Raw genomic sequence first — 21118 nt, 5'->3', positions numbered from 1 at the left:
AAATTTCTTGTCAACAAAGTTTTGTATTCGTGCTTCAAATTATATAGCTGTTAAGCTATTCAGCTATTCAAAGTATTTGACATACTGAGACTATATTGGTAGAATGTGACTTCATATCTACTACCTGTTCATGAATATCTTGTAGAACTAAATCTACTGTTAGATGCTAGAGAAGCATTATATTTTCGATCGTAAACGAGGCGCCACTAGCGTAATAGATGAATTTTTAGGACTTCTATACTCGTACACATGTGTCCCAATGCTCTCCTTGGTACTGAAACTTCTCGAAAACAAACTTTCCACAAAGCATGATTGTTATCACTGAAAGATAGACTACGATCATCAATCGTAATCTCTATCTTGTCTAGATAAGCCCGATTATGACGGATTCAGTATCTTACGAAGGAACCATTTTGCAATTGTAACGAATTGCGTAATACCTTTATCATATGCTGGAAATAAAGACTGACTTGAACTATTAATATGATTGAACCATAATACTTGAAGCTTTCTTTTAATTCCATATTTCAGTCTATATTACATAATATAATGAAGTTTAACATTCGAAAATGATAAAGTAATATTCAAAAGTGTTAAAAAAACCTTCATTGAAAAAACATAAAGAAATTAGAGAAACGTTTTGGTATTATTAGAAGAGTTCTAACTCTTGTTTAAGATGGTTTCAAATAATAGTGTTAATAAATGAGAACAAAAACCAAGGGAAAAGTATTACTTTTTTATTATCGAATCTAGTAAATCATTACATCAACATTGAAAATATAACATATAATCGTTTTTTCAAGATAAAAACCCTCTCGAAATGATTTGCTTCCACCTATAAGGTAACAGGAAATATTTGCTGCAACTCCTCTTGGGTCAAAAATGCGTCCAAGAATGATAAGCTGAGAGCCTGATCGCCACTTATATATTGTAGAGTTGCTTCAGGGCCTAGTTGATCGTCAAATGTCTGCGAAGTCTCGTTGCTCGCTCGAGTCAAGTCTAGCGATGTCTCTGAAATCGTTCGACTTGTCTCCGTTTCTCTCTGGTGAATTAGAGCTTGAAGAACGGATGTTGTACTTCGGATGTGACAGCAGAACTCTTTCGCTGCAAAATTGCCGTTTTGGTCAAGCCGTTCGAGAAGGCTAGTAGCAAATTGAAATCTTTCTAGATCACTCTGGGAGTTACTTGACTCTATTGAACTTGATATCGCCAGAACAACCGCGGACGAGAAGAGGTACTGTGTAAATGAGTAATTAAAGGTATCAAAGATTCCATCACTCCAGCATTCTAACAACAAATCACACGACTCCCGAGCATAGTGGACACAAGACTCGGCCAAAGTCTGCGCCAAATCAGGAATTTGCGTTTGTATGTTAAGCTTTTTGTGTGTTGCAATGTGATGGCAGAAAATGTAAAGTAGAACAGGTCTACTAGCTACAATACGTAACTAATGCTGTCAGTACACGAACGGTAGAGATTAGCTCGAATTCACCAACCTGGTTAGATGTGAGTTGCAAATTGACCCAACACTCGGTGTCAATACTTTTTTGGTCTGTACAAACCTGCTTTTGATGCGTTATAGTATTCGACAACTGCTGTAGCTCTTCGTTCACGGCTTGCACCCTTTCCAAGAATGGCTCTTTGGGGGATTTTCTGGTGTATACCAACTGATTGATGCTGCCTGCTATTTTCGCTAAATTCACATTTATGACAAGAACACTATGTTCCATAAAATCCTCGGACTTTTCCTGACATGCATCAGATGGCAGGTCAACGGTGATATCCTGGTCAGAGATTGAAACTGGAAGCCCGGTCTTGGAGGAAATCATTCGGTCTAGAACATAAGTTGTCCACCAGAGACGGTTGCGATGCTCCCGGATCTCAGGGTCTGATATGTGATTGCGATCAATATTGAGATGAAGACCCATGACATTCTGTAACCGTATGGCAGTACCAATCAATACATAGGTTGAATGGCGACGATTAACCTCAAGGGAGTATAATGCCTATCGTACCATTGATTAGATTTTGATTGGTCATGAAGAAAATTACACTAACTAACAAGTAGTAATATGGTTTCGACAACATCGAGATGTGGTCTTTCGCTAACAACACGAAGAGATTGACTAGCATACGCAAAGGCAGATAACCCGGGAAATGTTTCTTCTGCACGAGTGCATCTTGACGTGTACAGCTCTCCAAGAGCGAACAATGCCCAAAACTTGAAAACTATGGCTAACGGAATCTGACTACGAGAGTTAGCGTCTGTAGACTTTGCGAGCTCAGCAAAAATTTCGCTGCGCCGGACAACATGGAAGCTTCGTCGAAGTGCTCGCAAGGCTGCTTTTACAAGGAATTGTGCTCGTATAGATGAAGGCCATATTGGAGACGGCACCGGTGGGGATAATAACCAGATAGTCTCGTTTGGAACAAAATGCGTGCGAGGAATGTGATTCGAGGGTTGAGGTGCAGTAATAAGCTGACGAACTCGCGTAGCAAAGGCGGCGTCGGATATTTCGCCGATCCAGATAGGCGTCTCTGATGTCTCTATGCGTTCAAACCAGTGACTATCCCGCAGGACGGGGTTTAAGGTGGTCTCTGCAGCACCAGCTGTATCATCTTGTGATAGAGCTCGGGTCTCTGAATCTTCAGACAATCCCGATCTATCCCTACCTGGCGAGTGGAAGCGGCGAAGCTGTTCATTCTCCCGAATGAGACGGTCTAGATAGCTGGAATTGGTCAAAACTCCAAGCTTCCATAAAATAATGATGAAAAACCAGGAGCGAATGGCGGCGGCTTACCTTTGGTTGACTTTAACTTGATGGTCTCGCGTGGGGTAAACACAGTCTGACGTGTTGTGGCAATTGTCGCATGGCTGAGTGCCCGAGCAACGAATTTTACGACCGTGGCAACGTCGGCATCTATGAAAATCAGCTTAAAATAGAGTCGATCACTGAGTGAATGTCTTACGCAATTGATCTTGTCTTAGCCGGGCGCGTGGGTCGCTGAATCGTTGATAATGGCATAATGATGGCTTGGCCGCAAACAGAGAATCAGAACTTGCCCAGGTGATGTGGGGAAGAATAAACGCGCAAGGGTCTGGTGATGGAGAAAGCGGTGTGGCGCAATGAAAGTAAAGAAACACAGAATTACTTCCTACAATAGATCTCGAGCTCACCTGCAATTTTGTTCAGAGCAATAAAATAAAATACAGCTAACGTCGCTTCCTCTATGTACTCAGATTAGTATATTAGTAGCGACAGAACAGTCTTGCGTGGTATGGCCGGGAAGCCTGTGACCGTTGTTAGGGATTGCCTCTGATGAGATCCTGGATAGAAGATCACGTGACATATGGTTCAAGCTATATCGTACATACAACATGAAAACCATCTTCAGTTGTTCGTCGATTTCGAAATCACACTAGAATAGGTATTTTGTACTATCTATAATAATAATAAATGAATATTCAAAATTATAATAATTGATTGAAACTTCGAGTAAATATCTATTATATAATAAAGAGCTTAAATATAATTTATTTATGTTTCTTGTATTATATTATTACTTTTTTATATATATTTAAATTGATATTTAAAAAAAGTTCTTGATTTTTATAGTAAATTCTTCTTATTTCGATTTATATCAACTTTCTATATAGGTTATATAATCAAGAAGAATCTAAAAAATAAACCCTTTAATTTCTATCTAAGTTTTAAAGAAAATAAATAAAATAATAATAGATCTATTTATTATTAATGAGAATTATATAAGAAAATATATAGGTGAATTACATGAGTTTTGGTGTGATTTGGTGTTCGACAAACAGTTGTACTCAAGTACTATACATTGTATCTTGGTCAGCTTCTCTCCAAGAAAATTCCAAGACACTATTAACTGCTAAACCCAACATGCTATGATACCTTGAGCGATCAACCTGAATTCTGTGCCGAGATCGATGTTTCAAGACGAACGTCTATCTATCAGTATATGTGGCGAGAATTGATTAGCTGGACCAGACAAGACCAGTCCACATATGACTTTAGTGTATGGTTAGCTCAGGAAAGATATGAGACAGTCTGTGATTTCAGTGTACATTATTGTATGTCCACGTGCGCATCGCCCTCGTCATTGCAGATTTGATCTCATCGATCTTTTACAAAAATCTCTAATCGACGATTGTATGAACTCGAGCGATCTGCAAATATTGTGTTTCAAATCATGTGTTTTATATCTTCAGCTACGCTTTTTTTTTCTTTTTTCAACGAAGATCTTGTATACACGAAGCGGCAGCTAACAGACTTATAACTTGTTAATTTTCAATATAAAGAGGACTGTGACCTTTCTTTGTCAACAGGATGTAACTACCTCTGTCTTCTGAAACCAGCCCTGATATTAAGCTTAAAAATAAGCTTTACCTCACTAGCAGATATCGACTAATTAGAGAACTCATACCGACCATTGCACCTGGCTCTATGATCCCCGGCAGCAGTCTAAAATCATGATCTCGCAAGCACTATGCATTTCTCTGTGGGCGATTTCCGCGTCCGCCTTCTGGCCGGGTTTGAGCAATGAAGCTCATGGTGCTCAAATCCCTGTCCTGAGCCCATCTGCGGAATCTGTATCAGCAACCGCAGAACTACCGTTCGTGGACCTGGGCTACACTAAACATAGAGCGATCAGCAACCCTAATCCTGACCTCTACAAGTTTCAAAGTATTCGCTATGCAGCGCCACCGACCGGCGACTTGCGCTTTAGAGCTCCGCAGGCCCCGGTCGACAACCCGACAGGCGAGGTTGAAGACGGCCGTGGCAGGAAGGAGTGCCTTCAAGCGATGGTAAAGTGGGCGGACACTTTCCCACCCGAGCCATGCGATGATTGTGAATGCTGCGAAGAAGATAATAACTACGGGGAATGCCATAAGCCTTGTGATTCAGGGGAGCGTGGCAAGGAGCCTCCCAAGCAGCTATTTGGAGGGTTTCAGCCAGCTTTCAACCTTAAAAATCCGAATCTGTACTCCGAAGACTGCCTATTTCTTGATGTCTGGACCCCAAAGGCCGCCTTTGATGGAAAGCAAAAGAAGCCTGTGCTCGTCTGGATCTATGGTGGCGCCTATGTCTTTGGTGGCAAGTCCCTTTACTTTCCCGGAGGGCTGATGGATCGCGCCATGGTAAATGACCGAGGCGGCATGATTTTTGTTGCGATGAATTATCGTATGGGAGCCTTGGGTTTTGCAGCCGGCCGTGATATCGAAGATAAAGATATCAATGCAGGGCTACTTGATCAACAGAAAGCCCTACAGTGGGTACAAGATCACATCGACAAGTTTGGAGGCGATCCAAATCAAGTCACCATTGTTGGGCTTTCGGCCGGAGGAGGCTCCGTATTGCACCACCTCACCGCCTATGGTGGTCAGAAAGGGGCACTATTTCAGCGCGCTATCTCCCTCTCGGGAGGCTGGCAACCAATCACAGATCAAACGACGGCGGAAAGCACGTTTCGGGAGTTTATGACAAAGTACAACGGCGTCTCGACCTTGGCGGACCTGCGGGACCTGCGTAAGGTATCAGAAGCGCAGATGATGGAGGCAAATCTCCAGCAGATACAAAACGCACCGCCTGGCTCCTTTCTATATAATCCAACAGCGTGGGGGGACTTTGCTCCTGAGTCTCCCGCTAAGCTGCTTAAAAATGGAGAGTTTTTACACGATGTACAACTCATTCTTTCCCATGTTTTTAACGAGGGTGGCCAGTTTGCAAAGTCATTCGAAGACCAGGGTACCACCGTGCCAGGCTTCCTTGATCTCGCATTTCCAAACGTTACCAAGGACGAGAAAGAGTGGATCTTAGAAACATATCACTCTGGATATAACGATGCCGAGGATGTCGCAATGATTATTGGCGATGCCACGTTCCGCTGTCACGTTACATATACCAGTGATGCAAAAAGCGATCAAGTCTGGCGGCAGAGGTGGAACACGGTTCACAGCAGATCACATGGGGGTGATTTGCTTTATCTCTTCTACCAACCATTCGTGCCAGTGGCGTCAATTCGCGCGGCACGCATACTACAGGATTATGTAGTTACTTTCGTCACAAGCGGGAATCCAACAACGACTGTCACCAATCCCAGTGGGTTTCGGCAGCCAGCGCCGTACCATCAGTATAGTATGGATAACAAAGTTCAATTTTTCGACTCGGGAATCTTGAGATTCCCTAATGTGTGGCGCGGGGATGCTGAATCAGAGGACTTGTGCCGCGTGTGGCAGCAGATGTCATGCACATAATGTAGAATAAACGGTAACTCAGGCGAGTAGTATTTAAAAGCTATTGTGTTCTCTTGGTTAGTCTTGAGATTCTTGACTCAACGAGGTTCTGGTGCACTTTACTCCATTGGTTTATAACAATGTTTTAAACGATTACAATTTTAGTTCAACTACTAAAGTGGGATTCCGGATACGTTATTGAATGTAATTATCATATGTATGAAATAGGTGATACCGCTAGAATACTTATAAAGGTGTAAAGTTATCATTTATAGCTTTCTGAAATTCTGTCAATATCTCAATTAGAAATACTCTAAAAACAATCTGTATAATTCTTTACTCATTTAAAAATATCGCTGTGTAATTTGAATCTTCTCAATAATATTCTTCATAATAAAAGATTAAAAATTACCTCCTATCATCTGTTATCACCTACAAGTACTCTTTATTTGAAAATAAGCTCACTTATTAAATAAATTCATAAGAATATTAACTCGATAAGTAAGAAAAACGAATGTGATTGCTATAACGCGTGATAGCTAATGAGTGTGACTTGTACTACGGCCAAGACCAACCACTAACAACTTAAAGAATCCTTAATTTCTCCCAAAACAACTCGAGAAATGAATGACGAACTTCGATACAAAGATATGATATTCTAGTACAACTTCAGACAGCTTAAGGAGACCACCAGTGCAACATGACGAGTCTTCCATTTCCAAAACACATCAGAAGCTTAACAACCAACTACTTTCATCGACCATCTACCCTGTAGAGAGATGCATTGATTGAGACGGTCTGTACCATAGTGACTGGTTACTCCGCCACAGCCTTTAGCTGCATAGGTAGTCACTATCAAAAACAAGTCAGTCAACATTCACATGGTGTTGGTAGTAACGTAAAGTGGTCAGTCACTTACAAGTGCAGCCTCGTGGCATGTTTTTCAACACCAATCCATGATCAGTATCATAGAAAGTATAACAATCACCAGAGTTATAATTCCTGGTTGGTCCTCCAGAATCACCGCAGGTTGTTGTTGAGTGCTTCACGATATCAATGATCTGAGTGGCAGAAGATGTGCTGAAGAAAGCACAGAGAACGATGGCGACAGTGTTGATATTGGTGAGAAGCATTTTGAAAGTTTGTTTGGTTCTTTGAAATGAGATTTTGTTTGGCTTTTTCAGGTTTTGTAGAAGGTAATTGAGATGATTTGTGAATGGGTTGAAGGAGAGGAAACTTGGGAATCTATCGAGCATTTATATTTCAACTTTGACGTAGCTTCGATGAGCTTACATGTACAGCGCGACATATTTCCTTATTTGGATTGATCAAAGGAAGGCACATACAGTTTGATCGACAAAAGATGGATGTGCAAGCAGCTCAATTGCATCAAAACGTCTCGATGATGAGCCAAGTCAACCAGCTACAAGCAAGATCTACATCAACCTATGGAGTCTTCAGGTGCTACAACCTTGTGAATTGGCTCTTTCGAGATCGATGAAGCGCTTCGCCAAGCTCAGTTCTGACACTTAGAAGACCCGTAGACCTCGCCCAGCTTTGCAAATCAGGTTACCTAGCCAAAGGCATTGGAGATCGCTAAATAACCCCCCTATTTAGAAGATATGCTGACGATGATGAGGGCAATGTGTCACTGCAGACAAGGAAAATATGATGACGCGGAAGCACTGATTTTAAAAGCGGCTGACCATAACGTACTGCTTAGAACATAATCAATTGGGCGTCTTGGAAAAGCCTTTTGTGAACATAGCAGCACACTCAAGTATGAAAGTCTAAGGAAAGTTACCGAAATTAGAAGACCTGGATACTTATATATTTGACTCCATTTGAGTTTTGGCTGCTGAGTGTGGCCATAGTCACTTGCCGTTCCTTAGTTGCACTTCAACGTCTTGATTAATCGACATCAATTGCTAGTCGTGAGTTCTGCAGAAATGCCCCTTACTGTAATATTATGAAACATAAGGAGGTTCTACGGAATTGATCGACAGGGCTGAAAATGTTGGTAATATTTTACGTACTCACTAAAATGCCTTGCATTAGTGCTGACAGGTAATGTAGACTTTGCTTCGACTCATAGTGTATCATGCTTATTGTTTCACAATACTACCTCTCAGATTGAAGAGATCGTTTCGTAAAAACTGACAGGATGTTTATTTTCACTACTAAGCAAGCTTTACAACATGTAGATTGCGAAGATTTCGTCGGATTTCAAATAAAGCTTGAGAGCGAAGGTTTTGATAACGAAGAGATTGCTGAGCGACGAGCGCGATGGAGGATTTTTTCAAGCAAAGTAGACTTCCATCTTGATGAAAGTATTAGATGGAGCCTTCTTGTACGCATAAATTGGGTGGTTATTCAAGGGTCTTTAAGCAATAGATATAATTACATGCTCGAAACGACGCGACAACACAGTACAGGAGAAGGTATCCCGGTATTGTCAGAACCCCGATACTAATGAGGACCAGCTTACTCTTATGCGCAGTGAAGTAGTGGAGCTCTAATAGTAGGAGCTCTAGGAAGAATTAGGAACAAAGAAAATGAAGTATGCTCAAATGGATATAAATTTAAAGCTTTGCAATTAAGATTAATACATGCTCTATATTCTGTTTCTATGTTCTATGTTCTATCTAATTTCTATAGTCTATAATATAGTACTTGACTACTTACTTGGGAGCAGGCCACGAATCACGATTCCCACCCATTTATAATTACAAGGTATGTTACTCTTTTAACCTTATACCAACACCAGCTTAATCGTTATCCTTGACATCAATGATAGTCGACTTGAATTTCCTTGCAGAAATCTTTCGGTTGAAAAGAATGTCGGTTTCACGGTAAGAGCGATTTTTGAGCTCAGGGAGGAAGAAGTAGGCCATGACCCAACAGACAACAGCGGTGCTTCCCCATACAAAACCGCACTTTCCTGCAAGATTCCATCCGGTTGAGTTGAGCATTTGTGAGGCAAGATAAATCATAGGAATCTCTGCAACATAGTAGGCAGCACGACCAACACCAGTGCTCAAGGCACGAAGACGGACAGAGGATGTCTCAGCGATAATGCTGTATGAAATTGGCCCCAGACTTCCAGCGAAGACGAATGAAATAATTATTCCCAAGCATGCTTGAGCGTAATTGGTCGAGTTATTCTGTGGAATGGAGGCGCAGATACCGAGAATGAAGAGCAAAGTGACGTTAGTGGCTGTACCCCATAGATAAATTGTTCGACGACCGAATCTGGCTGTAAGAGGCCAGGAAAGGACATTGGCAACCAATTGAAGGCATGAGTTGATCAAATTAAGCTTGAAAGAAAAGTCTGTGGAGATTCCGGCTTCTAAACACATCAATAGAATTAGCTAACTATGATTTCATATTTCAAAGAGAAGATTATCCACTTACGCTCGAAGAAAAAGGTAGCTTGATTGGCAATAAGATTTCCGGCAAAGTTTTGTGATGCGTAGATCAAGCAAGTGATAATAGTTCGTCTCAAATCAGTACCTCTGAAGAGGTCAAGAAGAGTTGGGTCCCCTCCTATTTTCTTTTCGATCTCGACGGTACGCTCCATCATTGCAATTTGACCTTCAGCATACCCTTCGGATTTATTACCAAGACGCGTAATGGATCGAATAGCTTCTTCCTTGCGACCCCGTCGTATCAGCCACCAAGGCGATTCTGGTGCGAAAAAGATAAGAATCAAGAGTGGAGTCTGGACAAATGAGCTTTTACATCTTCGGAATTTCAAATGGAATACTTACGGGAAAAAGCCATTGCAATGCAAGAGGTGCCCTCCAGGCCCATGTGCTATTCTTTTTGTTGTAACCATAAGTGGCAGCGGCGACGATGATACTGCCAATAGACCAGGACATTTGTAGGGTGGCAGTACATGCACCTCGAAGCGAGAGAGGTACGACCTCACTTGCATATGCTGGAGCATTTGCGATAAAAAATCCCCAAGGGACACCTTCGAAAGCTTGACCGATTGTAAGTACAGCGAGAGAGTCGGCCTAAATTGTATCCGTTGTTAGCTCATTGAGGCTTGCAAATATTGAGAAAGGAAGCATGCGACTTACGAAGAAGGAGATAAAAATCGTGGCATTCATCATGATCAAGCCAAGAATTGTAGTCCAACGGTAGCCAAGCCGATTGGTAACAGGGCCAGCCAAGAAGACACCAACGAAGGCACCGCATTGACCTGCCTGAAACAGTGCACTTTGCCATTTTGTTTGGACGGCATATGATCCATCAGCTTGTTGGATACCGTAAGTTTTCTGGAAAAAGCCGAGTGCAACGAAATTGCCATTCAAGAACATGTCGAACGATTCCATCACCTAAGTTGTATTAGAAGAGATTCTGCGGGACATTGGCATAACAGTTGGGGACTCACGATAGTGAAACAAAAGGTAAATGCCCAAAAGCAAGCCATGGGATGTTGTTTTGCAGCCTCCCACATACCCATCTCATGCTCTCGATTCTCTCCTTCGAAGGCATCGTTCATAAGATCCTTATCAACTAGGACTTCGTCATGTTCCAGGTTATGTGCCTTCAAGCTTTCAATGTCGCCCTTCTCCCCGTGCACATTGGTTCCAGTCGTCGCCATTTTGAATGTGGTTTCTGCAATGTTGTTCCGTCTTTGCAAAGTATGTTCCCAAAGCTTAACAAATGGACAGAAGATCGGAAGCTCGGCAGCTTCAATTCAGATGCGGAAAGAGCACAGTAGAACTTTCCTATCGCGTATAAACAATGGCGATTGACAAAATAAATTGCTCGTTCTCGCTTTCATACAGAATATGGAAAGATACCTGGGTACATTGGGGGAATTGGGACATTATATCCTGTTGATCTTTGCATATCCGGAAAGACGCTTATTGGTGGTAAAATCGATGCTGCATGAGACAACTCTACCGTCCGGGTCCGCCCCGCCCCCCGTAGCTTCTTTATTTGTCTACCTACATGATGCTTCAACAGTAATGCATGCCAGAACCAATTAGGAGCAACGAAGGGAGTTTATGTGAAATTGTATGCGCACGAATTGAAATTGGTTAGCTTTGGCAGGAAACTATTCTCTTTGAGAAGTTACGCCCCGCACCCCGTACTGTCAAATTAGGTTTCCCCCAACTACGCTAACTTCTTGTGTAAAACTCCCCCGCGCTCCACCCCGGGCTCCGCCACTGTCAATCAGCTTTCCTCAGTCACAATCATTGTTCCGTTCCATGCTTGCGACTTGCAAGCAACACACAATTTGGTATACACGAGATGCTGGAATAAATGATTGGAAATTCGAGGTGCAGAAATTGAGATTTCAACAGGGAATTCTGACAACGCGTGTGTGGACCTACGTGGACAACGTCACTTCTCCTTCAAAACAAAGCGAAAAGGATTTGCCTCGTGCGGAGAAGTAACCGACGATCAAAATGGGTTGCCGTCGATCGGAAACATGGAGAAAACATGTATACAATTGTTTCCACCTTACGATTCTTTTATGGACCTCTAATCAATCTGACGGGGACGCAAGCGGGGAGATAACCACATGACTCTTTCACCTAAAGTTGTGGCCGGAGCATAGAGAGAATTTGAGATAAGCTATGAGTTATGAGTGATGAGTTATGTTGTAAGCTTCGGAATCCGAAGTTACCGTAAAATGGGGCTCGCAATTGAACAGTTGTAGCGCGCAGATTTCCAAGGACTGTGGAACTAAGCTTTCTTAAAGTCAATTCTAACGGGAAGGTGCAAAGCTTTTCTCAACGATTGAGAAAAGGGTTCACATCAGGCAAAGATAATGGTGAGTTCTTGGTCGTCCGAGTCTTAGATACGATACCAGTATAAAATATGAGGGTACGTCAATAGTATTGATGTATGATGCGATGCGTTGCGTATGAGAGATATTCATGGTGGAATGAATAATGACTAAGAAAGGTACGCAACGTTACTGGATTGATCAAATTCCGAGTTTATAACCTTGGGTACCGTAGCCAGTTCAATGAACTTCAGCTGATTCGACGAGTGCTCGCCCCGCCCACCAAGATAACATGTCTGGCTTCTGCAACGTGTTAGCTCCGCTCCACCTAAAATCTGGGAAAGCGCTCCGAATGCATTATACAACTCGTGTCTTGTGTGGGTACGAATGTAACTCCGGAGAACATTAATTTGGGGGGATAGTGGGGGGCGGGGAATACTAGTGTGCCAGGCAATCCCGCCTACCTCGGCTCCACGGTTGTTACCCGACACTGACATGCTTCGACGAAAGATGTATCGTGGAGTACTAGGTAGGTAGAAATCCATCACGTGGCGTGGACAAATTGCCTTGATCTTGCTTTCCGCTCCACTTGGAGAGCCGAGATCTGGGAAATCCAATTTTGTTCGTCAAACCAGCGGTCAATGCCGAATACTAATTTAGTCGTATTACTCACAACCAACCATTTCTCTGGAGACTTTGGCAAGTTTTAATCTTCGCTGTGTAGAATAACAATTTCCCCACGGCCTGAAGCTCATCTTTCATATGTATAAATCGTCGACTGGAACTTCCAGGTGGTTATCTACCTTTCCAAGCAACCGCTTGCACTTTCCATTTCTATTCCTGCGTATGCTGTCACATTGACAGTCACACCATTCTTCATGATAGGAAAATTAGAAATTAAGATAAGAGAAAGAAGTGGATCGTGGATCGATTTCGTCGATTGTTGAGATTACATTTCACTGGGTATGAAGAAATGTGTGCCGTCCATAAATAATGAACTAAAGATTTTGATCCCTACCTTTGCCACATTCTCAATATGCGATTTCAAACGGAGTTCTAGCTTGAGTCTGCTTCCTTCTCTCCTGGGGTGATGCATGAAGAGACTTCGGAGTTAATATTTTTGACTTACTTCAAATCCTGGGAGCAGACAGAAAATTTCGGGACTTCCGCAACATTTTTAGAGCTAGTACTTCTCTCCAAGTTGATAATTATTCCTCTTTCACGGCGATGTTAGTCAACTTGACAGCTACTTCTAGGAACTCGGATTCGAAGGCAATTTGTGGCGCACTCGATGGAACTTTTCCAGCATGCATAGTTCCCACATTCGCAAGAACACATACAACACAATCGATTTCCTCATTCCACCAAAGAGATCCGGTAAATCCAAGTACGCTTCCATTATGTCCAAGCCAATTCTTTTGTGTATGAGGATTTCCGGATTTAAAGATCCCATGCCCAATTTCCTTTGATTCTGTGGCCGGCTGCCATATTTTGAGAAAATCCATAGATGAGGGACTAAGCAGCTTTCCATCCCGGAGAGAAGTCGCAAACTTGATAAGGTCACAGATTGAGGAGATCATCCCACCGGCTACCCATTCTACTGATAGATTTGACTCACTTGCATTAATAAGATCCAGTCCTTTCCAATTATACTCGGAGAAACATGGACCTACTCCTGCAGTATTGCGAAATATATCTGTAGCATAATGATATCGGTGTGGTATATTTTCCTTTCGCAATCCCACCTCTTCAAACTCTTCCAGAAATGTATCCATTAAATTTAGAGGATCGAGTATTTTTCGACGGATCTCGCTTTCTGCGGAGTGACCGGTAATTCTCTCAACAATCAAACCCAAGAGAGTATAGTTTGTGTTAGAATAAGAGAAACGACCAGTTTCAAGCCTGGATGGCCGTCTAACATACTCTAGAGTATCTTTCTTGCCCCAAATTGTTTTCGGGTCCAATTCTTTACCTCTCGCTTCAGTGATCCAGTTCAAATCATCTTCCCAACTTTCGATACCAGCAGTATGACTTAGTAAGCCGCCAATTGTTGCATCATTTGCATTACCGATGCCATCTAAATCGCCCTGGTCTAGATGTTCATTGATCTTGTCCGACACATTGAGTTGACTTTCTTCGATGAGCTGAAGGATTACAACCGCCACGAATACTTTGGTGATACTCCCGATTCCAAATACAGTCGAGTCATCGATCGGGATATTCTGTTCCAAGACCGCAAAACCAGCAGAATCCCGCCATATAATGCCTTTAGACGTGGCGATTGCAGCGGAGACACCTGGAACACCGGCATTGATGCCACCTTGTAGGATCGACCTCAAACTCTCTGATAATAACCTTTTCGCGTCATGATTGTTCTCCATGTTCAACTCGGTGGCTCATTTTGTTAAGCTCAGGATGTGTGATGTGAATTTTTTCGCACGTATATTGAAAACGAAGAGCAGGTGTTAAGTTAGCAACACCACAAGTATTACCCCGCATTATGTAAGCAGTAAGCAGAGCTCACCAGCTTCAGACAACTTAGGAGGCCATCGAACAATCATGGGGTAGGTTTCTATAGAACGGCTGTTGATTTTCGATTACACTATTTACTCAACTGCGGATGTCTTTTGTCTCGCGATCAATAGCTTCGCGGTGAAAATAATAGGCCGATAGATATATATACACTAGGCGCTGACCTCAAAAGCTCATGCTGGTGATGGAGAAAGTGGCCATCATGGAACAAGTGCTGATGAACAGTGTGATATTCAATATACCGGCTTACTTGGACTTGGTGGTGGTCTCGGAGTTTTTCCAGGCTGGACTGATAGTGTCGGGGAGGAAATGGCAGACTCAAGAATACCTCGAATATTTGCAGAATTCTTCCCATAGCCTGCTTCCTTCATGAATCCTGTAGACCGGAGTATTCAATATTGTTTCCTTCGCGTATCCTCATGGATCTACCTTGGATTTTCCTCTCGGTTTTTGGTTTTCGCTTTGCCCATTCGCCATTCGTTTTTGCGCTCGAAATCTGGGAGGACTTCGAAGGGAGGGACCACTGCAAGAGTTTCATGGTCACCGTGCACATTTTATGTATCTGCCAATTTTCCAATTCTCAACCTAGGCCCCACTAGTTGGTTTTTTGACGATTTACTTAGAGCGTGTTGTGGTCAGAATCTACAATGATCTAGCACAGAGTTTGCGAAGATAGGGAATAATGGAGTATGACCTGCTATAGTTAGTGGAGTTGCTAATCTGCCACTCTCTTTATTCATCAAATTCACTGTCCGATAAGAATTCTCCAGCAACTCGGCTACTGAGTCTTGACTTGCTTGGTGTGCCTAATTACTGGTATTCTCAATCGTCTGGCAAATCGATCATTAATTCACTTGTGTATCTCAACACTTGTTCGTCGGATACCGCCGACAAGCTTCGGGGCAACTCGATACTCACTTCTCTGTAGCTTCAGTGAAAATCCGAGAGAGATTCCGTACACATACTTCAAATATCTTACTCAATTTGACCACAACACATTATAACACCTTCATCTTTCATTTCTCAAAAAGTTCTTGGAACGCTTCATTCCATCGATTTACGATAAAGTCTCTTTCAATATGAAGAATTTCCCATGATGATTCCCAAGAACGTACAGTTCTTCGCCAATCATGGCACCTTTAAACCTTCTCGGCGAATGGGGATCACTTTCGACTCCCGTGGGCTTCCCAGGGAGAAGTTATGCGTCAATCAAGCCCACATGTTGAAGAAGATGAATGATTTTGACGGGGATTGATGAGATATTGGGTCATCGAATGATGGTGACGACTCATAGACTTGAGAATTTGGAAAGGAAGCTTTGTCCCTGCCAAGATAGTAAATACCGAATTACTGCTTTTATTCAATGCATGGTAATCTGGTGCAGTCGCGCAGTAAAAATCATCCTAAGTTCAAACCCTCCCACTGTATAAATTATGGTAATTTTCTTGGGCGGGGAAACAATTGTCGTCGTGGAACATTTTGGTCGCACCTTCATCTCTCCGCCCAAGCACTCCCTATACCAGGACAACGGTGTTCAACAGTTTTACTAACCTTAGTCAAGGATCATATTTTAAACAACCTGAGTGAATAACTGTTCTCCTTTTTCCTCCCTTTTTTAAACATCTTATACCATGATAATTGAATCAAGAATAGATGACTGAATGTTCCAAGTTCTCACGCACCTCAACCTAAACTTTAATGCTCCTTTTATAATTGGAAAAAGAGAGCGATTCTTTGGAAATAAGATGCTAATAACGTTTTTCAAGACATTCTAGATATATCTCTAAGTAAGGGAATGTCAATTTACTTTCAACATAAATCCAAATATCGAGGAAACCATGGTTAAAAAGACTGTTGGATCAACTTCAAGCGGCAACTATGAAACTAGAAACACGCTCGAGTGGGGTAAGCGCGCAGAGGCATTGCCTTTACCACAAGAAGTGACCTACACCGCACAATCTAACAACTGAATTCGGGCGAGATGAAATGACAACATGATATTCGATAATCTGACAGAATGCTCGGTGACGTAGTTGGTGAAGGCCATGTTGCTAAACTTCCTCCTCGGTGTTACTTTCCAGCATCTCTTTCATTGCTCAAAAGATAGTTTGACCTCCTAACAATCAATTAGTATACCTTCCACAGATGTCCCATCATGGCCATCAACTTACCATCGACAATCAGATCAGCTCCAGTAATATAACTTCCCGCTCCACTACATAATAGTACCAAAGCTCCACTCAATTCTTCTGGATTTCCCATCCTACCGATTGGATTTCTGGATGTCCAAATATTCCTTGCGTCTTCTAATCCATCACCTTCATTGAGAATAGTATCCATGTAACCAGGAGAGATGGTATTCGTACGGATACCGTATCGAGACCACTCAGCTGCAAGACATGATTTCATATGAAGTAAAGAAGATTTGGAGACATTGTAAGCGATTTGAGGTTGAGGATAATTAACAGTATGACCAGATATCGCTAGAAATTGTTGTCAGTGTACACTCAATCGTTAATTGACTACTTAGAAATTGCGGAGACAAACATGCAATGAACACAATGGAACCACCAGTTTTTTGATCAACCATTTTTCTAAATTCAAAATTAGCATTACCACCTTAAAGCCAACACAGAAACATACTTAGCAACAGCTTGTGCACATAGAAACGCCCCAGTTGTATTGATCTCCAAAGTGCGTCTCCATTCATCGACACTTATATCGAGCGCATGCACACATCCGACAACACCTGCGTAGCAACACAATATATCAATACTTCCTAAGGTTGATGCTGTCTCATCGATAACTTGATTCAAAATTTCCACGTTTGTGACATCAACTTGTTTCAATAGGATCTTGGCACTAGGAAAGTCTGCCCTCAAGGCGGATATGCCAGGATGATCGTCTTTTGGACTGATATCATATAGAGCTAATCCACTAAGGCCGTGTTCGAGAAGGGCACGAGCTCCTTGTAAAGCTAGAGTGCCTGCTCCGCCTGTGACTAAATTGGATCGTTATGTAAGTGTTGTCGATGATAGTTGGGAGGGGGATGATACAGATTGCATTTCCTTTAACCGCAAATCTTTTGATAGCAGGATTCAAACCTGATGAATCCTTTTCAGTATCAGTTGAGGGAGGTGCTGAGTTGCTCAAGCCATTCGCTAGCTGCATCTGAGGTAATGTCCGATTGACTAAGGCATTTCTATTATATTTGTCGTCTCCCATGATGAAAGTATTGAAGAAGATAAAAAAGAGTTGAATCGTGAATGCAATTATTAGATATTTATAAGACTTGTGTTGTAAAATACATGTGATCGGATATGCGGATGGCCTTTGGGTGGTTGAGGATTCGTGGAGAAGTGGAGTCTGCAGGCTCTATAGCAAGCTGCAAGTATGATCAGCAGCATAAACTACTTAAGCGAGTTAAGTTATCGGAATACCAAAAAACGTGTCGATGATATATCATGGATGTAAGATTTGCTTAGAGTGGGATGCGCATTTCATCGAAGTTTAGCATGAGACTGCATCGAGCTTTTCACTGCCTTAGGCAGATACCATTGTAGCGTGCTACCTAATACTTTCCAAGAAAGTGTTAAAAAAACCTTGAACGGATGTATGAGGGATCTTGGTGGCCAACAGGGAATGCCGAAGAATATCCACAAGCACAATTCAGAGAGCCCCAAAAATTATCCTAGGTATTAAAATTATTACTGGACAAAGTATCAACAATTTGCCAACAGATTTACTCATTTCTACATAAGTAGAAGTATAAGATGATGATGACCAGGGCTAACCATTTGACTGAAAGGTGCAGCAGTATCCTTTTTGGCATCGGGCAGGATTCCACGACTTTTTTTCAAATTGAGTGATCGCGTTTGCACACAATGCTATTACCACCAGCTAAAGAAAGTACTTCGGCCACATTGACGTTGTTGTGGAAACCTCTTAAATCAGCAAACAAACAGGTGCTCCCTTTCCCAGTAGTCACCACATTCACTGGCTTTGTATCATGATCCTTTCTGATACTGAATTATTAATTCATACTTGGATGAACGGTGTGGCCACGGAGGACCAAGTACTTTGGTAAAGCAGAGGCGGAGATGGAAAATTCAGAGAGGTGAGATGGCCTAGAGTAGAAACGACGATTGGTGTTGGTATGAGGGCAAGCAAATAATGGAAATCGATAGCCCTGCTTGGAACACAACAGGGTGACAAGTTATAATGCTTGATAATCTGACGTCTGATCAGGCTTCTTTGTTCAAAGCAGTGTATGAAATTTTTCTCAATATGTCGTCTAAATTCGGTAGACGTTGCAATCCAACCGTTTCGCAACTCGATCTGGCCCCGCCCCTTTCTTGATATTCTGCATATCCACGTAGGCGACATTTGAATGAGGCCAGCACTACATTGCATGGTCCCGTTCGAAACGAAAGACAACCTGTCTCTGAGTGGACTTTTTGACATCGTTCATAATGTACACATCATTGTTGATGGTTAAACACAAATTTGAGATTCCAAAGGGAGTCTCTACCAACATTCAACATTTGTAGGCCTCTTCACAAATACGCGTATTGATGGAGAAATGCAGCACGATTGCTGAACAGGATCGATAGGAAATCATCAACACAAGCACTTGCCATGTGAGAAACCCGAATGCTTTCATTGTAGCTTGAATGGTATGGTGCTTGGTAGAGAGGAGAGAGATGACAACAGGTAATGCAGCAGATACAATTTCGAGACCCTTGGCGAATGGTAAGCCAATGATCTCTACGACGTATATCCGCGATATTTGTCACAATCCCTTCTTCTTATCCTCTTCTTTGGTGATGATTGATACTTGCAATCATTATAGAAAGGAGGGTGTGTGTTGTCATTAGACTTACTGAATATGTATAGCAAGCAAAACAAAACGAATGGTTTCGCAGGGTTATGAGGGTACATTTTGTTGAAGTTCTGTAATCCTACAAAGTAATCTTACAAAAGAAAAAGACTTTTTCCTTGCGGGCCGTGCCATTTTCATCTCCATCTAATGTGCGAGCGAGCGTGCCTCCGTGCGAGCTTTGCGACTATGTATCGAGGATAACAGCGATAACCGATATCCCTACTATGTGCACGGCCCTACTATGTGCACGCTCTTATTATTTATATAAAATATCATATTAAATTGAATTAAAAATCAAAAAAGCAATGAAATCATTTGAAATTTAAAATTAAGATAATTTGAATAAATTGATATAATATTTGAAAATGAAAAATCTGAAATTGTGAAAGATTATAATAATAAAACTAATAAATAAGATATGGAATTTTAATATAAGAAATTACTTATTTATTAATATATTTTTTAATAGAATCGAAAATATAAGTTTTATTTAAAGAAATTATGAAATTCTTTATATTATAATATGAAATAATTAAAAAAAATTAAACTTTTTATTGAAATTCTGAAATTATATTGATATTAAATTCTAATAATTTTTCAAAAGAATATTTATAAAAATTAATTATTAATATAATAATGAATTTATAATATTTGACTTTACTTTTCAATTATATAATAATAACAGATTTTAAAATCTTATATAAATCTATTAAAATCTATAATTTACCAATATTATATTGAAATAAAGATTTAAAAATAAATATCAAGAATTTAATTTGATATAATATTAATAATAATATAAGCTTTTGTTAATAATTATTGAAATTTTAGTTTTTATAATCTTTGAATATATATATTTCATTTTAATATTAAAGAAGAAAGTTATATTAATTGATTTTTGATTTAATAAGAAATTTCAATATTTGAACTTTCAGGATTTATTAATATTAAAATGATTTTTATTAAGATTTTCTTTTTTTAAAAATTAATTTAATAATATTTGAATTATAAAAACCTTTATTTTGAAATTGTTTATATTATTATAATAATTTCATTATTAGAATTTCATTATATATCATAAAAATAAGATTTAAAAGATTTTAAAAATAGAATTTTAAAAATAAAAGATTTATTTAAAGAATTTCTTTTGATTGGTTTATAATTTATATATTTTAATATTCAACATCATTTCTTTCAAAAAGACTATAATATTCAAAACTTCAATATTAAATAAAAAATTTAAATTCATTTTAAAATTCATTTTTAAAAAAACTTCAAATAATAAAAATAATTAGAAAATCTAATAATCTATATTAAAATCAATTCTTATTACTTTTTTAATTTTTTTGTTTTCTTTATAAAAGCATTAATATCAAAGAATCTATCAAAATATTTTTTAACTTTATAAATAAACTTTAATATATTTATTATTGAAAATTTATATATCAAAATTATATATTCTCTTTATATTATTATTTAATCAGTTTTTATTTTAATAATTTGAAATTCTAAAAAATCAAAATAAATAATATTATTGAATTCTGAAACTGAATTCTATCTTATTTTAATGATTTTTGAATTTTAAATTGAATTTTATTTTAATGAAAAAAAACGTGCATATAGTAGGGTCGTGCACGTAGCAGGGATATCGGTTAACGGAAACACCGCCAAAATGAAGTCCAACTTATTATCA

General features: G+C 40.2%; 6 protein-coding genes across 6 annotated transcripts; 1 reads left to right on the top strand and 5 right to left on the bottom strand.

The window, feature by feature from the left end:
• Window positions 1-661: 661 nt before the first annotated feature.
• EAE98_009780 (uncharacterized protein) lies at window positions 662-3270 on the bottom strand. Its single transcript, XM_038957401.1, has 5 exons — window positions 2971-3270; window positions 2802-2921; window positions 2063-2729; window positions 1497-2006; window positions 662-1447 (listed from the first exon to the last, which is right to left on the bottom strand). The coding sequence occupies exons 1-5, from the start codon at window positions 3024-3026 to the stop codon at window positions 836-838; spliced, it is 1965 nt and encodes a 654-aa protein (XP_038806340.1). The 5' UTR covers window positions 3027-3270; the 3' UTR covers window positions 662-835.
• A 1228-nt stretch (window positions 3271-4498) lies between these two features.
• Window positions 4499-6283, top strand: EAE98_009779 (uncharacterized protein; the record flags this gene model as incomplete). Its single annotated transcript, XM_038957400.1, has 1 exon — window positions 4499-6283. One exon carries the CDS (start codon window positions 4499-4501, stop codon window positions 6281-6283), a length of 1785 nt encoding a protein of 594 aa, XP_038806339.1.
• Window positions 6284-6838: 555 nt separating this feature from the next.
• On the bottom strand, window positions 6839-7395 carry EAE98_009778 (uncharacterized protein; the record flags this gene model as incomplete). The annotated part of the gene is made up of 2 exons (XM_038957399.1): window positions 6839-7114; window positions 7182-7395. The coding sequence occupies 2 exons, from the start codon at window positions 7393-7395 to the stop codon at window positions 6999-7001; spliced, it is 330 nt and encodes a 109-aa protein (XP_038806338.1). The 3' UTR covers window positions 6839-6998.
• Window positions 7396-9030: 1635 nt separating this feature from the next.
• EAE98_009777 (uncharacterized protein) lies at window positions 9031-10874 on the bottom strand (the record flags this gene model as incomplete). Its single annotated transcript, XM_038957398.1, has 5 exons — window positions 9031-9611; window positions 9677-9983; window positions 10033-10281; window positions 10348-10605; window positions 10662-10874. 5 exons carry the CDS (start codon window positions 10872-10874, stop codon window positions 9031-9033), a joined length of 1608 nt encoding a protein of 535 aa, XP_038806337.1.
• Window positions 10875-13219: 2345 nt separating this feature from the next.
• EAE98_009776 (uncharacterized protein) lies at window positions 13220-14392 on the bottom strand (the record flags this gene model as incomplete). Its single annotated transcript, XM_038957397.1, has 1 exon — window positions 13220-14392. The coding sequence occupies one exon, from the start codon at window positions 14390-14392 to the stop codon at window positions 13220-13222; it is 1173 nt and encodes a 390-aa protein (XP_038806336.1).
• Window positions 14393-16639: 2247 nt separating this feature from the next.
• EAE98_009775 (uncharacterized protein) lies at window positions 16640-17768 on the bottom strand (the record flags this gene model as incomplete). Its single annotated transcript, XM_038957396.1, has 5 exons — window positions 16640-16659; window positions 16715-17026; window positions 17091-17137; window positions 17187-17544; window positions 17648-17768. The coding sequence occupies 5 exons, from the start codon at window positions 17766-17768 to the stop codon at window positions 16640-16642; spliced, it is 858 nt and encodes a 285-aa protein (XP_038806335.1).
• Between the last annotated feature and the right edge of the window lie 3350 nt (window positions 17769-21118).

Source organism: Botrytis deweyae (genome assembly GCF_014898535.1).
Source record: "Botrytis deweyae strain B1 chromosome Unknown BDEW_030, whole genome shotgun sequence".
NCBI lineage: Eukaryota > Fungi > Ascomycota > Leotiomycetes > Helotiales > Sclerotiniaceae > Botrytis > Botrytis deweyae.
Note: the sequence above shows the minus strand (reverse complement) of the source record. Positions and strands in the feature narration are given on the sequence as shown.